At 41.7% G+C, this 18448-nt stretch overlaps 1 protein-coding gene across 5 annotated transcripts in view; it reads left to right on the plus strand.

Annotated features, from left to right (window-relative positions):
• Positions 1-451: 451 nt before the first annotated feature.
• Positions 452-18448, plus strand: part of KCNC1 (potassium voltage-gated channel subfamily C member 1) — a 117681-nt gene continuing 99684 nt past the window's right edge. For all 5 annotated transcript variants that reach the window (XM_079966254.1, XM_079966255.1, XM_079966256.1 and 2 more), the window contains exon 1: positions 452-1174. In XM_079966254.1, coding sequence (XP_079822380.1) covers positions 605-1174 — 570 coding nt within the window. In that variant the 5' untranslated portion in view covers positions 452-604. The remainder of the gene's footprint in view (positions 1175-18448) is intronic.

The raw sequence follows: 18448 nt of genomic DNA on the forward strand, positions 1-18448 counted from the left end.
ACAGAACGATTTTTGTTTTACAAACAGCATCTTCAAGAGATTGGGTTTGATTGCTGCAGCTGGGCATTGGTATCTGCCCACTTTCTTCCTCCCACCTTATTTGTGTATGTGTATGTGTGTGTTGTGTTGTGGACCCCTTACTCCACTGCCTCCAGCCTCTTATTGCATGCTCCTGCCACCACCAATCTTCCCCACTGAACCTGCTTTGTAGGTCAGCTATGTCCCACTAGATTTATTAATTGATACATCTTAATTGAGGAAGCAACCCCCTTTCCCCACTCTGACACTCACCCCTACCTACCCAACCATATCTCACAATCACTGTTCTTGGATATCCGGCATATTCTTATTTTAAATGAGGCTTGTATGAGTCTTAATTTGCCAGTAAAGAACCCAAATCTGCCATCATTAACTTTCACTGGTACTCTTGACTTTGCCTCTGTGGGGCCAAGACCAGTGGATGCCCTTGATACCGGCACCTCTTCCCCACATAGGAGAGGTATCAAGTTAGTTATTGATTGCAGATGAGCAGACGCCCCCTTATGTGCTTGTTGTGTGTTGTGCTTGTTTGGATGAGTCCACGACATGCCTAATAAGAGACGAGATGGGCCAGGGCGATGAGAGCGATCGCATTGTGATCAATGTGGGAGGGACTAGGCATCAGACTTACCGCAGCACCTTACGCACCTTGCCCGGCACTCGGTTGGCCTGGATCGCGGAGCCGGATGCCCACAGTCACTTTGACTATGACCCCCGCACAGATGAGTTCTTCTTTGACCGGCACCCAGGTGTCTTTGCCCATATCCTGAACTACTACCGCACAGGTAAGCTGCACTGCCCAGCAGATGTCTGTGGACCTCTATATGAGGAGGAGCTGGCCTTCTGGGGCATCGATGAAACCGATGTGGAGCCCTGTTGCTGGATGACCTACAGGCAGCACCGTGATGCTGAAGAGGCCCTTGACAGTTTTGGTGGGGCACCTCTGGATAATAGTGCTGATGATGGAGATGCAGATGGCACTGGAGACTCAGGTGATGGTGAGGAGGAGCTGGAGATGACTAAACGCCTGGCACTCAGTGATTCTCCAGATGGAAGGCCTGGGGGCTTTTGGAAGAGGTGGCAGCCCCGTATCTGGGCACTATTTGAGGATCCCTATTCCTCCAGATATGCAAGGGTAAGCCAAACAACCAGCACTCAGAATACCTTATTTACACAAACTCTAAGAGGGTTTCTAACTTGGTGCTGTTCACCAGTTCCTGGTTGCATTTCATGTGCTGCAAACCATGCAAGGCCTCTCCACTTAAGGGCAGGTAAGGGAAGCCACGTGCCTTCTAAGGCTGGCACCACGTGAGTGAAGCCAGCACTTCAGAACAAGGGCAGATACAAGGGCATAACACACCAGGAGGAGATTGAACCTTATAACAAAGACCCAATATTGCAATCCATTTTAAGTAGACATCTTTTGATAGTCACCCAAGTAACTGCCTGAGCAATATTTTGTAGTCAGATTTCTCTACTGAGTTCCCTACCATTTTTCTCAACAAAGTGAAAAGGTATTCATTACTACAGCCACTTGACTGAAGGCGTGTATGATGGGTTTTTTGATTGAGCTGAATGGCATTTTCTTTTATCTGATTTCCAACCCAAAGGCCAGATATGATGCTCCAGGTTCACCCTTCACTTTAGCAATTGCATTTCTTTATTAAACTGAGGTGACTCATATCAAGACATGCATGCAAGGTATCTCTTATTGCAGAGCAGGAGGAAGATTCCTTCTTCCTCATGCCAGCATTTGGAAGCAAGAGAAAATGGGTTTTGTGTCCGGCTTATTAATGTGAATGTGAACAAGACAGACAATAGATGTTGAAAAATTGGTCTCTTTGCTGATGGGGTGAAAGATGCTCCTGTGCTAATCTAGGGACAGATTCTGCTCCCTCTGATGTCACCAGCCAAACACACACTGACGTCAGTGGGGGCTGGTGAAATGTCACGCAGCTGCTTTTTGGAAGCAGTGGGGGGAAATGAAGAGGAAGATTGAATGGGAAAAGTTGCTTCACTTTTCTGAGGTCTTAAGTGGATGGGTGTATGGATGTGTGTTAAAACTATGGTTGCTGTTGTTTCCCCCATCCGCTATCATGAATGTTTTATTCCTGAGTGCATGTTTGTGTGGATAGACAAGACAAAAAAATGAAAATATCTTTGTGTGGGTAGAGAATGCAAAAAATGAAAAGATACTTGGAAAATGGTTGTATACATGAAGAGCAGCCAATTTGATGACAAACACGAGATGACTTACTGGGCACAGAAAACAAATTTTGTTACTTACTGGAAGCATAAAGCTCAGCACATATCTTAAAATGGAAAATGGTGCCAGGCTGGCAAAGGAATGAATGAGATGTGTAGAGGGAGAGCCCTGGCTTGGCTCTTTTTGATTACTCCCCATTATATACTATTCAGAGATTTCGTACCACATTAGCAAGTTTAATATGTAAAGCTGTGAGTCTTTACATCGTGTGTAGTAAAGATTAATTAGATATTTGCTAGATCATAAAATAATGGTGTTCTTGAGCAGCAACACTTGGATCCCAGTGATATTTTGCAAGGGGACATGAAACTGTAGAGAGAAGGTCAAATAGTTGTTTTCCCCCCCGACAGATCCTGCTGGCTTTCTCTAAGAAAGAGTAATATGAACACAAACTGGATTTGAAATGGAGTCTCCCCTCTTCCCCCATAGATACTGAATTACACACAGACTAGGACCAGGCATGTCATGTCCCAGCTGGCATTGTGCAGAGCAAAGATCCTATATTTGAAGAGATGCTGTAGCTTAGTGCTGAAGCACATGCTCTTCATTCTGAAAGTGGAATTTGTGGCACCTCTGGTTAAAATGGTTTCAGGCAGCAGAGCTGTGGAAGACATCCTGGAGATCCACTGCTAGTCAGGGCAAAACACATTGCTGAGCTAGTTGTACCAATGGCCTCTTGCTCAGGCTTCATCTGACCATGGGGCAACAACCATAGAAAGCACCTGTGGGGTGTAATTCATGATTTTGGTGTGACTTGTATCAATTCTGGTAATGAACAATCATGCATTCTATTTATAAGTACCTCTGTCAAAAGATATAGCTGGATACTTTTTGTTCTCTTAATTTGTTTATTTTACTGTCCATTTTTTACCTGGGTTTTTTATATGGGTTTGTGGGGTGTATTAAGCCTTTGGGTTGCATTTGCCATTGTTCAAAAGCTATTGCAAATGGCTAATTTTCCTTTAATTCATGACCTTCTATGCAGGTTTTGCAGTGTCTATAAGGAGTAAGACAACATGCAGACATTTAATTTTTTAAAAAAGCTTTGTCTAATATGTTCATAGCTATTAATGGATACATTAGCAGACCTTCAGCACCTAATAATGCAAATAGAAACTAATGGATGTGTTGTGTATATAAAGGAGTACTCAGAGCTGTGCTATGGTAATTTAATAGAAAACACCACAAAGACCTCAAACTAGCTACAGAAGCCATGAAGAAGAATCAATAGGCTCATTTACATACACACTATTTTTAAAAAGTCAATTACACCAAATAAAGTGTTTATCTAGGAAAAATGCATGCACAGTTTTAATTAAGAACTGTATAATTCTAAAATGCCTACATCAAATTAAGGCTTGCAAATTACTGTACATTTAGGCTTGGAAGTTTTCAAATGGTTTTATATTTACGTATACACAATTGTCCTATAATAAACATGTGACTGCGGGGCTGAAGGTGAATCTCACATTTACAAAATCTTTGGGGATTCTGAAGCCTTTGGGGGTACAAAACTCCTCCTTTCCCCTGGGCTACAATTGTGACCAAATCTTCACCACATTTTAATTTTTCTTATGTCCTAAAATTGTCCATGAAAGAATCCTGAAACTATACAGTAAAGTATTTATTACTCAAATATTGAATAGAATAGTTTCTTTTTTATCCCATCTCAATGCATGTGTGTGTGTTGCATGGCCCCCCATCTGTGCCACATATTCACATGCAGACATCAATATTTCTTAGGAAATGTTTGAAGGACACAATTCAGCATTTCAACTTTGCTGTTCATGACAGAGTCATCCATATGGGTCTGTTTTCTTTCTCACATTGGATGTCCAAAAAAGAAAGGAATGATCTAAAAGCTGCTATAAAGTATAGCTACCCGTGCTTGAAACAACACCAGTTCCTATCAATAAATTTACAGATACCTGTGAATTTATTTTATCTTAATTTTAAAGCCTCACAGGCAGATGTTTTAAATGAAATATTGCTTGACATAATACTTCTCACATAGTACAGATACAAAATCCAGAAAAAAACAAGTACTTATTTGTAACCTAATGAATACAAGCCAATCCTGTGATTGAGAACAATTATCTCCTAGACTAATAGCTTACTCATTCTGAGTGTGAATCCTTATGTAACCAAAGCAGAAGCAGCCACATGTAAGAGAGAGGTTTCAGCAGGAAGCAACCTAAGATCTGCAGAAGTTCAAAAGCTCTTTAGAAAAAGCCCAGGTGGATCTAAAAACAGCCTAACAAGAATTGAACATTCTCAACAGAACATTGACCAACTATTGTAGAGGGAACAGAAAATCTGGGGGACAAGGGAAATAGAATGGAGTACCTGGAAGTACCATGGCTGGCTGACATACTGAACAGGAACACTCCACACTGCAATGTTTTGTTGCAGCAGAGTGGCGCTATGGTCTAAACCACTGAGCCTCTGCAGATCAGAAGGTCAGAGGTTTGAATCCCCGCAACGGAGTGAGCTCCTGCTGCTCTGTCCCACCTCCTGCCAACCTAGCAGTTTGAAAGCACACGAGCGCAAGTAGATAAACAGATAACACTGTGGCGGGAAGGCAAACAGCATTTCTGTGCGCTCTGGTTTCTGTCACGGTGTTCCATTGTGCTAGAAGTGGATTAGACCTGCTGGCCACATGACCCAAAAAGCTGTCTGTGGACAAACGTTGGCTCCCTCAACCTGAAAGCGAGATGAGCGCCATAACCCCATAGTTGCCTTTGACCTGACTTAACTGTCCAGGGGTCCTTTATCTTTTACCTTGTCCTAGAAATAAAGGCAGAAGAACTGCTGCTTAGGAAGGTATGATGGCCTGATATTTTCTGGTATCAACCATACTGCTGTATTATTATTTCATAGGAATGTGGAGGTCACAAATACTGTATCACTGCATGAGTCTTTTGCATAAATGTTAAACAAAACTTAGTTCTTAATCTTAAAACTCCCCCCCCCCCCCCCGTTGCAAAGCTAGGTCAGGCATGTCTAGAAGGGGAACTAGTGCTCTTGAAACAGCTTGCTTGCAGTCTACTTTAAGGGAAGAGTCTACTAACCTCCAAATCTTCCCCAAAGTGACCATCCCTTGAAATGAATTAGCTGCTGATCTGAGGTATAAACAGTGTCTAAATACCTAGATTTCTTCCCTGTCTAGGTATGGTTATAATATGGTTATAAAACAATTTAACAGATCTTTTGAATAACACCCCAGTGATATGTAGCAAAACTTTCACATAAGTAGAGTTTAAACAAGCAGCCGATGAAACCCAGCAGGAGTCAGCAGTTTGACCTTGATTATTTAGGATCTTGTATAAACTCCCGTAATTCCTGTTTGATTTCAGAGGAACTTACTTGTAGGCTAGTGAATTCTATAAATTCTATCTTCCAAAGCTTTTTAGCTCGATGAGACCTAAACAGGAGATGGTAGTGAGTATGGAAAGGGATAGTTGGTGTCATTAGATTTCCTATATCAATGTTATATGGAAGCTGTTTATTTTGACTGCAAGATGTTCTCTGAAGTGAATGTTGGTTCCCTTTTCAGCCCCCAACTCCCCCAAATACATGTGTTTAGCTACTTTGACTGATGCCACTCTGTGCTAGCTGAAGAAACAGATTTGGGAGAGGTGTCTGAAAGAGAATTTCCTATACAGGGTAATGATAAAGGCAGTGATGGGAGGGAAGTGAGAGTGGCAAAGGACAAACAGTCATGAAGGGCAGGGAAATATGTGGAGGGAGCAGAAAAGGGTGAAAAGGGATGAAATGTCAACTGACAGCAGTCCTAGGGCAGGATGATATTTGCATCATTTGTTATTGACAGTTCAAAACCACCAAGAAATTCAATGGCAAAAAGTTCTACTGAGTGTACGGTGAACATACCACGTTAACACCATCCAAATAACTTGAAGCAAAGTGCACCATAGTCTTTATTTTGTGTTAGATGATGAGATAGTGAATAGAACTGACAACTTGATAACCAACCTCTTTAAATTCATTGTTTGCAATACTCTTGACGTCCACCAGCCTTGTTTAAGATTGGTCATCCTTGCATTCAGGAAGACTATATGGAAGGGCCAAAAGACACAGCAATGTGGGCACCTGCATACAAATCGTTCGTTGAAGAATTTCTCAAAGGTTGGCATTCCTAAGTCTCCCACTGGTAACAAAAATGTGAAGAGCCATTCCAATGCAAGGAAAATATTTTACTGGCAGGAAGAGTGAGGAGACGTGACCAGGAAGATGTGATTCAAAAGAGAGAAGAGGAAGATGAACAAAAGAGAAAAGAGTAGAACAAGGGCAAAAAGAATTAGCAACTTCATTGCTTTATGGGTCTCCAAAGGAGCCTTTCATTTCATTTATTTATGATGGAGGAAAGGGCATAGGTAAGAATTATTAGAGAAAAAACAAAAAAAAATCCTTCCAGTAGCACCTTAAAGACCAACTAAGTTAGTTCTTGGTATGAGCTTTCGTGTGCATGCACACTTCTTCAGATACACTGAAAGAATGCACACGAAATGCACACGAAAGCTCATACCAAGAACTAACTTAGTTGGTCTTTAAGGTGCTACTGGAAGGATTTTTTTTTTGTTTTGACTATGGCAGACCAACACGGCTACCTATCTGTAACTGGAATTATTAGAGAGTTATATTAAAATTTTCTGTTTTAAAAGCTAGGGAAATACGGGGTTTTCCTCTGCAACAAAGAGTTCTTTGTTAAAATAATGGCCTTCCATGATTCTAATGGAGTAAGATATTTTATGAAAATTAATACCAGTCATGGTACCTAATGTCATGCCCCATGACCTATGCTTAAACAAAACTTCCATGAGTCTCTTGCCTTCGACTGTGCCAGAATCGATCTCACATGAGAGTGCCATGTGGGCTTAAAGTTTAGGAGAAGCTTGACACTCTTACAGTGAGGGGGGGGGAAGTATTTGATCCCTTGCTAAATTTGCCCATTTCCCCTCTGACGAAGAAATGACCAGTCCATAATTTTAATGGTAGGTTTATTGTAGCTATGAGAGACAGAAGAACAACAGGAAAACCCCCAGAAACCCAAAAGACAAAAGTCAGAGATTGATGTGCATTATAATGAGTGAAATAAGTATTTGGTCCCCTATCAACCAACCAGATGACAGGCTACCTGGTATCTTCACTGTATGTAACGAGCTGAGATTAGAAGCACCTGTTGTAAGGGAGAGGTCTTACCTGCAATCCCAGCTCGTTACAGTACCTGTACAAAAGACACCTGTCGACAGAAGCAATCAATCCAGCAGATTCCAATGTAGCCACCATGACCAAGACCAAAGAGCTGTCCAAGGATGTCAGGGACAAGACTGTAGACCTGCACAAGGCTGGACTGGGCTACAAGACTATTGCCAAGCAGCTTGGTGAGAAGGTGACAACAGTTGGTGCAATAATTTGCAAATGGAAGAAACACAAAATAACTGTCAACCTCCCTCGGTCTGGGGCTCCATGAAGGATCTCATCTCATGGAGTTGCAATGATCATGAGAACGGTGATGAAGTAGGCCAGAACTACACGAAGGGAACTTGTCAATGATCTCAGGGCAGCTGGGACCATAGTCACCATGAAAACAGTTGGTAACACACTACGCCATGAAGGACTGAGATCGTGCAGAGCCTGCAAGGTCAAGACAGCACATGTACAGGCCCGTCTGCAGTTTGCCAATGCACATCTGAATGACTCAGAGGAGAACTGGTTGAAAGTGTTGTGGTCAGATGAGACCAAAATCGAGCTCTTTGGCATCAACTCAACTCGCCATGTTTGGAGGAGGAGAAATGCTGCCTACAACCCCAAGAACACCATCCCCACCGTCAAACATGGAGGGGGACATATTATGCTTTGGGGGTGTTTTTCTGCTAAGGGGACAGGACACCTTCACCACATCGAAGGGACGATGGACAGGATCATGTATCGTCAAATCTTGGGTGAGCAGCTCCTTCCCTCAGCCAGGGCATTGAAAATGGGTTAAGGATGGGTATTCCAGCATGACAATGACCCAAAACACATGGCCAAGGCAACAAAGGAGTGGCTCAAGAAGAAGCACATTAAGGTCCTGGAATGGCTTAGCCAGTCTCCAGACCTTAATCCCATCAAAAACCTGTGGAGGGAGGTGAAGGTTCGTGTAGCTACACATCAGCCTCAAAATCTTACTGACTTGGAGAGGATTTGCAAAGAGGAGTGGGACAAAATACCTCCTGAGATGTGTGCAAACCTGGTGGCCACCTACAAGAAACGTCTCACCTCTGTAATTGCCAACAATGGTTTTGCCACCAAGTACAGTCATCTTTTGCAAAGGGATCAAATACTTATTTCACTCATTATAATGCACCTCAATCTCTGACTTTTGTCTTTTGGGTTTCTGGGGGTTTCCTGTTGTTGTTCTTCTGTCTCTCACAGCTACAATAAACCTACCATTAAAATTATGGACTGGTCATTTCTTCGTCAGAGGGCAAATTGGCAAATTTAGCAGGGGGTCAAATACTCCCCACCCCCACTGTATACACCTTACTTATTCAAGGAGCAAATTGAGGAGAAAAATGTAAAAGAGAATAGGAAATTCACCAAGTAATCAGATTTTCATTTTATCCTTCAAAGGAACTTGACATATCACTCTTTCTCACATTCCTTTGTTTTAGCTATAATCTCCAGATTATTTTGGTAGCATTGAGTTACATCAAGTAGCATGACAGTCAGAGAGGCTGTGATTCAACAGCAGTGGATATAAATATATATCTGAAGTTTATGATTAGGACAGTTTACCAAGACCTTTCTTGGTATAGATGCCTAATGTTACTTTGTGTGAAAAAAAGAAGCATGAGGCAAGTCATACAATGATAGGGACACATAAAGTAGCACTATGAACTCTATTGACCAAGCTTTTTGGTGGAGGGGCCAGGAATCCATAATTTTAGTTCCTGTATTTTTGTTTTTAAATGGTTCTGTCTGTCCTGAGGTTTGCAACAACTTTTTTTGTGGTGCAGCTTCACTTTAGTAGATTGACCTATAGTGTAGTTTGATCCTTTTTAATGTATGTGTGTGTGCATGCATGTGTAGGGATGTAAGCTGGAATGTCCTGGCCATGGGGTATGTTTGGTCGAGCTAACACCATAATACAATGTGTTCCTTGTGCTCTTTAACAACAGGATATGCTAACAATTCAAAAACTAAACATATATACATAAGCTTTCAGGACAGAGTGGGTTAAAAGCCTAAATACATGTGTAAATCAACAACCTCAAGCAGCTTGTGTATGATCTCATTATACTATTGCAAATAATATCTGTTATTAACCAGTACCGGTGATTAACTCCTACTAATAGCAACAATGGAAACTCTAGCTGTTTTCATTCTGGCTCACTACACATTCAGACATTTCTGCACGGTTTACATTGTGAACTTTTCCACAGGGCAATATATGTGGGCAGATACTTTTCTTATCATTGCATGTTTCTGGAGCCAAATCCAGAGACCCCCTGCACTCTGAACATACAACATTTGTTAAAATAAAAAAAGACTTTTTCTTGATGGGGGGAAAAATCTACTTAACTGAGCTACTTTCTGACAGTAAGAGGTGTATGATAGTGGAACAGACTCTTTTGGAAGGTGGGCGACTCTGCTTCACTGGAGGTATTTAATCAGAGGTTGGGTGGCCATCTGTCATAGGTGATTTAATTGAGATTCCTGCATTGCAGGGGGCTGGACTAAATATCCCTTGCAGTCCCTTCCAACTCTACAAGTCTATGATTCTTTGGATCTTAAACAATACAATAAAAATGCAACCATCTTTTCAATCTGGAAATGTTAGACTGAAAAACCTGGATGTCACAACTTGATTCATAAAACCACTTGGGAAGACCTGTTTTTGACAAGGCGATTTGGGTCTTCGCATTCTTTTGTAATGCACCTAGCCCATAAGCTCCTGCAGTGTAACTGCTCAGAGAATGAAGGGCTAGGCTTTCAGTTCCTGAGTGAGAGAACATTTCATCACCTAATGATCATAAATGGGATCTGACACCATTCCAGTGCAATACCTCACAGTCACTGGTGCTACAGCATTAGTGGGGCACCAGCCTATTTGTGATGCAGCTGCCTCATGCTAGGAGCTTCAGCAGCTGTGCAAAAGCTAAACAATTCTGGGGTATGTGATGCAGCCATCGATAGCCTTTTACACTCTATGCTGCTGACTATTCATTATGATGAATTTATTTTTATTTATTTTAAGAAGTTCTAGTCTGTCCTTTTCATGTTCAGACCCAGAAACCTCCCCCCTAAATAAATTCACACATGACTCAAATTTTGGTTTTGGGCAGAATTTAAGCCACAACTTTATTGATTACAGAAAGTGACTGGTTGCATAGGCTCTGGTTTGACTAGCTCCCTGCCATGCAGGTAGTGCTGACCCAGGGTTCCAGCATAGGTCAGCCAAGGGTGAACACCTGGATAAGTGGAAAGCCGGGAACGGGCTGACTCCGCCACCCAAATGTCCCCCTAGACTCAGGCATGGGCACAACCCCCTCTCAGGGGTTGACCAAACCATTGAGTCCCTGGATTCCTTTAACGGAATACCCTTCACATAGGGATGGCGAGAGCGTTCTCTCATCCCTATCACCTGAACTAGAGCCTATCCGCAACCTTATAAGTTGTGATGATTTGCAACGTAGCAGGTGAAACCCAAATGGCAACAGCCAATCAGCCAAATGGGGGAAATTCCTGCTGTGCCCCTGTCCCAATGACAGACGACACACGACGGCATAGCAAGGTCAAGAGCAAAGCCTTAAAAGCAGGGACAGGTGGGTGGGTGTTCCGAATGCACGCGCCAAAAGAGAAAGCTCTGGGTCACCTGCATGGGCATAAATAGGTCCCTTGAACCGTTTGGACTGCGTCCCATTGGCCAGATTGTACCCAGCTTTGAGGGACCTACCAATTGGGTGTTGTGGCTGTCCAAACGTACCCACCCACAACACAGGGTGTCTGTTTTCCAGGTCTCACCGCAATACATGCTCTCATTAAGGGAGGACCCGATTCATCATTACCAATCTCAGGGCAGATTGTATTAGCCCAGGCTGATGGAGAACAGTAGAACTAACCCTGTAAAGTTAGTTCAAGGAGAGAAGGAAGGAGACATCACTTTCCAAGTAGAAGATGATTCTTCAGTCGCTGTGGTGCAAGCTAATGCTTAAACAGACTTGAGCCTTTTCCACTCTCCAGTTTCTTGGTCTCTGCTACTTTGAAAAACTGCAACAAAGCTCAGTCAATGAGTGGTGTATCCTCTTAGTTTCCTCCAGTTTCTTCTCTTCATTCCTTCACCTCTGTCCATGTGTTAAGTCAAGCATTTTTATTCTAGCTGTATCTTTTGTTTACATTTCCTGTAAATAGTTGGCCGTTAAAATAAATTTCACATGAATACTTGGTACCTAGTAAAACATTCCTCCCATTTTTGTTCCCTTCCTAATATCACATTTTAATACAGAACACACTTCTGCATTGGCCTAAGTTTAAAATGACAATTAATTGTTGTTGTTTAGTTGTTTAGTCATGTCCGACTCTTTTTGACCCCATGGACCAGAGCGCACCAAGCACTCCTGTCTTCCACTGCCTCCTGCAGTTTAGTCAAATTCATGCTGGTAGCTTCGAGAACACTATCCAACCATCTCGTTCTCTGTCATCCCCTTCTCCTTGTGCCCTCATTCTTTCCCAACATCAGGGTCTTTTCCAGGGAGTCTTCTCTTCTCATGAGATGGCCAAAGTATTGGAGCCTCAGTTTCACGATCTGTCCTTCCAGTGAGCACTCAGGGCTGATTTCCTTAAGAATGGATACATTTGATCTTCTTGCAGTCCATGGGACTCTCAAGAGTCTCCTCCAGCACCATAATTCAAAAGCATCAATTCTTCGGCGATCAGCCTTCTTTATGGTCCAGCTCTCACTTCCATACATCACTACTGGGAAAACCATGGCTTTAACTATACGGACCTTTGTTGGTAAGGTGATGTCTCTGCTTTTTAAGATGCTGTCTAGGTTTGTCAGTGCTTTTCTCCCAAGAAGCAGGCGTCTTTTAATTTTGTGGCTGCTGTCTCCATCTGCAGTGATCATGGAGCCCAAGAAAGTAAAATCTCTCACTGCCTCCATTTCTTCCCCTTCTATTTGCCAGGGTGATGGGCCCAGTGGCCATGATCTTCCTTTTTTTGATGTTGAGCTTCAGACCATATTTTGTGCTCTCCTCTTTCACCCTCATTAAAAGGTTCTTTAATTCCTCCTCACTTTCTGCCATCAAGGCTGTGTCATCTGCATATCTGAGGTTGTTGATATTTCTTCCGGCAATCTTAATTCCGGTTTGGGATTCATCCAGCCCAGCCTTTCGTATTATGATTTCTGCATATAAGTTAAATAAGCAGGGAGACAATATACAGCCTTGTTGTACTCCTTTCCCAATTTTGAACCAATCAGTTGTTCCATATCCAGTTCTAACTGTAGCTTCTTGTCCCACATAGAGATTTTTCAGGAGACAGATGAGGTGATCAGGTACTCCCATTTCTTTAAGAACTTGCCATAGTTTGCTGTGGTCGACACAGTCAAAGGCTTTTGCATTGTCAATGAAGCAGAAGTAGATGTCTTTCTGGAACTCTCTAGCTTTCTCCATAATCCAGTGCATGTTTGTAATTTGGTCTCTGGTTCCTCTGCCCCTTCGAAATCCAGCTTGCACTTCTGGGAGTTCTCGGTCCACATACTGCTTGAGCCTTCCTTGTAGAATTTTAAGCAATTAATTACTCAACATCTTATATTTATGGTCCTAGGAAGCAAGCAGTAAATAATCGTAAAAATTTACATGTATTGTTGTGTTGTGTTTATAGCGTGAGAATAATAGGCCCAAGCTGATTGTGTCACAAAGTTTGCTGCCAATATTCCCATTTATGTCAGGGAGAGAGAGAAAATGGGTCTCATGGGTGTAAAGCAGAAAAACAGATCACTTGAAGTGAAAGCATTGCTTAAAAGATAGATACATTTATATATTATGAGTTAAAACAAAGCTGCCTTGACAAGTTAAAGTTAAATAAGCATAATTTATACATATTTGGTGGCTGTTGACTTTTACCAGTTGTTACTATCTTTTTAGCCAGTAAGTAAGAAATCCTAGAAAATTGTCATGGGTTGGATCCTGCTCTCCCATGAGTGGAGTTCTGTTCACAGGAGGAAGCGGGGGAGACAATTTTTGCGGATTCTCCCTTCAGCCTTCTGTGGATCCTGAAAAGCCAGAGGATTGGGAGACCCTTTGCAACAGCATGAAAGGAGGCAGTGGGGGCTGCCAAGGGAAAGTGGAATCAGCAAAAATCACCACCCTTTCCACCGCCTCCACCTCCAGTGGAACTTTCCACTAGATCAGAGCTTCCTCCACAAACAGAAGGAATCCTGCTATTTGCAGAAGGCCATGTCTCTCTAGATACAAACTGACATTAGCAACATTTGCCACTGAGAGCAGCTGAGAACAGAGAAATTTTATCACCATTTCCCCATTACAGAATCGGACATTTACCAGAAAATCTCACCTTATATGAATTGCATACAAAGGTCAACATTCTCCAGAATTCTGACCTGAACATATAAAAACCATGTCTTGACAAGAGCCACAAGCAACAGGCATCTGGTTTTGAACTGTTGTCAAATATGGGTGTCCTATTTCATTCTACAAGGACGCAGGTGGCGCTGTGGGTTAAAGCCTCAGCGCCTAGGGCTTGCCGATCGAAAGGTTGGCGGTTCAAATCCCTGCGGCGGGGTGCGCTCCCGCTGCTCGGTCCCAGCGCCTGCCAACCTAGCAGTTCGAAAGCACCTCCAGGTGCAAGTAGATAAATAGGGACCGCTTACCAGCGGGAAGGTAAACGGCGTTTCCGTGTGCGGCTCTGGCTCTGGCTCTGGCTCTGGCCAGAGCAGCGATGTCACGCTGGCCACGTGACCCGGAAGTGTCTCCGGACAGCGCTGGCCCCTGGCCTCTTAAGTGAGATGGGCGCACAACCCCAGAGTCTGTCAAGACTGGACCGTACGGGCAGGGGTACCTTTACCTTTACCTTTATTTCATTCTACTATCTTTATTTCATTTTAGTGTTCAGGAAATTTGTGACCACAGCATTGCTGAGTGCTGTGTTTGTTCAAGAACTGGTGAGTGTTGAGAAAAATCAGTACACAGGGTTCAAACCTGAAAAGTTGTACTTAATGCAAAGGATCATTCCCTTAAAACATTTCATTTTGAATAAAATGGCAATATGTCATTTTAAGGGCTGTGCAATTACCTTTCCAATTCTACATGTTAAAAATACAGGAGGAAACATTTCTGCAAGACTGAGTTGGTTTCTTCTGTTGAATATTACATTATGTAAGTAGGTGATTCATTCAAATGCAGATGACAGGATATGTACGTTGGAATAGTAGATAGAATGCAATTTAAAATCAGGTGGAACCAATGCATAGCATGAAATAAAAAAGAGAGACCTGAAATCCCAATTTTTCACTGGACAGCAGATTATTCTGCATGCTGAATTATTAAATCCATATTGTCAGCTTTCATCACTGCTTCCTGCCTGCAGACCAGCCACTATTTAAAGAGAGATACACTGCAGATGGATGTCATAGTGGAACATGTTGGCTTTGTGATTGGCGGCTAAAATGGAAATGGTTGAATATAGCAATTATGAGCTGGGACAGCTGTGTAAGCAAGGCTAGAAATGCTAAACGAAAGCAGAATTTATTGTACTTTGTTATGATAAAATTATATCTTTGTGCAGAAGGCTTAGTCTTCTTCACTAGTGATGGAGCTTTGTTATGCTGAATTCTCCTTATTTCAATATATCATATGCCTGCATCAAAAGGCCCACAGAATGTATGAATGTACCTTTCCCCTCCAATGCTTTTTCAGTTGATGTTCAATATGCATTTGTGGAATCACTTAATCAACTCAAATATACATTGAATTGTTTGTGAATGCAATCAATTTTAGAATGAATTTAAAAGTATTTTTCTCAGCTCATTCCAGATCAAATTCTAAACATTCATGAATTTAGTCAGTACAGTACAGATTGCTTTTTGTCTTAATTCAAAACACACTGCCCTTCTCCTTCTTCCAGGTCACTTTATGTTAATATTATTTAATTGCCACCCTTGATTATATGAATATTTTGGAAGGTCCTGCGACTTTTGCTGTGCAGTCCTATACATGCCTACTCAGATGTAAGTCTCATTGAATTCAATGTGGCTTTCTCCAAGGCAAGTACTGTAAGTGGGTATAGGACTGCAGCATCATACAAAAGTGTTTGTGGAGTTTGTTTTACTCCACAGACAACCCCAATAATTTCACTGGCACATGCTACAGAACAAAGGATAACAGGATCTGGCCTTGGTGGATTCTCATTTCCTTCAGATGTGATTTATGTATGGCATCACACTCAAATTAATCATGCTATAAAATTTTGAATAAATCTATGCTCCAAGGTTTTCTCCAGTAATTGCTTATGATGTAAGCCCTTTAATAAGAGTAAGTTAAAATTACATGGTAATGGCCCTTTGAAAAAAGAAGAAGCAATAAATCTCCAATTTCAGTGAGCTGCATAAAAGGCAGTTATGTCACTGCTGCAGATAAAGTACAGAGACACCACTGGCATTCTATTATGTAATTGTTTTGATATTTAGCAAGCAGACACAGCTATTAATGTGAACTGTTAGATTTGCCTAGCTAATGGTAGGTCAAAATCACAGTGGCTTTGCTAGAGGAACAGTCCGTTTTAAACATCTTTTCACAACTTCCGCAACAAATGCAAGACATCCACTTGGGGGAAAAGGATGATTAGCTTGTTGTGTTCTTTTAAAACAGCAAAAGAAACCATTCTGCCCTGGCTAAGATCTATTATTAGGTCTCCTTAGTTCTAGTTTGACATTCTAACAACGATATTATGTTGTCTCTCTTCACACACACATCTTCACAACGAGCCTGCAAGATGTTGTGATGAAGATGGTGATTTGGTTTGACCAAGGCCATACATTCAGATAGGTAGCCGTGTTGGTCTGACACAGTAGAAATGAATAAAAAAATAGTCCAGTAACACCTTAGAGACCAACTAAGTTAGTTCTTGGTATGAGCTTTGGTGTGCATGCACACTTCTTCAGATACACTGAAACAGAAGTCACCAGACCCTTATATATAGTGGGAGGGTGGGTGGGGTTTTTATCAAAAGAGTAGTAGTAGATGGGTGATTGACTCAATGGGTATGGTAAACCTGTTGACGACTGTTAACGACTGCAATTAGTCCTATAGGAAAAAGCAAGGGATAGTATGCAGATGACCAAAAATAGCTTTAGCATATGTAATGAGACAAGAATACAATATCTCTATTCAGACCAGGTCTCTCCATACTATCCCTTGCTTCTGAAGAAGTGTACATGCACACAAAATCTTATACCCAGTGGTGCTACTGGACAATTTTTTAATTTTTTAATTTATTTCAAGGTCATACATGTTCTGCTCAAGAGCATACCAGAATCTAAACTCAGCATCTTATTCCACTTTGCCACAGTGATTCTACTTCCAGATGAATGGCAGAGAAAGTCTTTCATTCTGATTCTGCAAGTTTAGGGCTGTCATGTTCTGGAACAGGGACAACCTTCTAAACACATGCACGCACATGTGTGTGTGTGTGTGCGCACGCACGTGTGCGTGTGCACACACACACACACACACATGTCCCTGACACACTCCTTTCCCCTTCATTCTGCTCTCATTTACCAACAGTGCAGCCATAATCACATGTTCAAAGTTGCACAAAGAATGTTTTATGAGTGGACCTCTGGCTCCACCCACAGATATCCCTTTCCACCTATAGGGAAGGAGATCCACAAACTTCTATGATCCCTGGGATTCTCTCCATAGAACCATAGGATTGTGTCCTGAATGAAGTATTTGTTCAATGGCTATTTAATAGGGAGGCTAAAGAGTTGTGTTCATTTTATTAAAACGCACACACACAGACACACACACACACACACAAATACATGCAATGAACAGTGCTTAAACGTTAACGACATACTGTGCCTGGGCTGATTAATCTTGGGTGTTTATCCCTTTGAAAAATCCCCAGGGTGCTAGTGGTTTTATTAAAAGACCCAATGTAAATTTAAACCAGTATGGATTACTTGAAATGTTAGCTACGTCTAAGCGGCAATAAATCAATATCCAGAAGTGCACTGGAACTTCTTGATAAAACCTCATGTGGAAAGACCACTTCTTCTTTTTTACTCTCAAGTAAATAGCTAAAATAATGAAAATTGTTTAAGTTGTTTCTCAGTCTTGCAAATCCATACCAAGTAGCTCAAGCCACTGCAATATATGGAAAGATACCTTCAGAGGATAACTAAGGTTAACCCTCGGGATCTCAGAGAAATTATCTAAATTCTAATTTATGTATGAATTCGGAATATTCTGCCATCCTAAATTTGGCCCTCCCATCTTATATGCACCATCAGTTTTCGTGGCAAATTAATTAATAGTCTTGAGTTCTACAGGAATATTATATATATATATATATATATATATATATTACTGTAACAAGATTATTCTGATGCAGCTGCTTCCATGTGACATCTTTAACAATTAGCTACTATAGCAACAAACCACCTATACTTGGCCAAGTAAAAAGTCCCATTCTCCAAACAAAAGGGAATATGTCAGATATCTGCTTAATAAAAGATAGGGGTGTGCACTGGCCACAGGATTTGCCTTGTATCTGTAGCACTGTATCATTCTAATGTGAGTTGTTATTAGGGTCTGAATCAGCATTGTTAAATCTCGAGCTCGCTCTTCCCATGCGGAATCTAAAAATGGGTATAACTTATTTCCTTTTCACATAAGTGTATGAAATTTGCAGGCAAAGGAGTTCCTCCAGCGGGATTAAACCTGCTAAATTGCTAGCAGATCCTTCCAGCGTTTTCATTAAAGTTTTGTTTGGGGGTGGGTTGTTGTGTTGTTAAATAAAGTCTGTGACACTTTCCCTGTCATAATTGGATGCAATTTGAGGGCATGGTCACCCCTTCGGAGAGGGAGGAAGCCTGCCAGCTATCAGAATCATACA

The sequence above is a fragment of the Podarcis cretensis genome (genome assembly GCF_951804945.1).
Source record: "Podarcis cretensis genome assembly, chromosome: 1".
Taxonomy (NCBI): domain Eukaryota; kingdom Metazoa; phylum Chordata; class Lepidosauria; order Squamata; family Lacertidae; genus Podarcis; species Podarcis cretensis.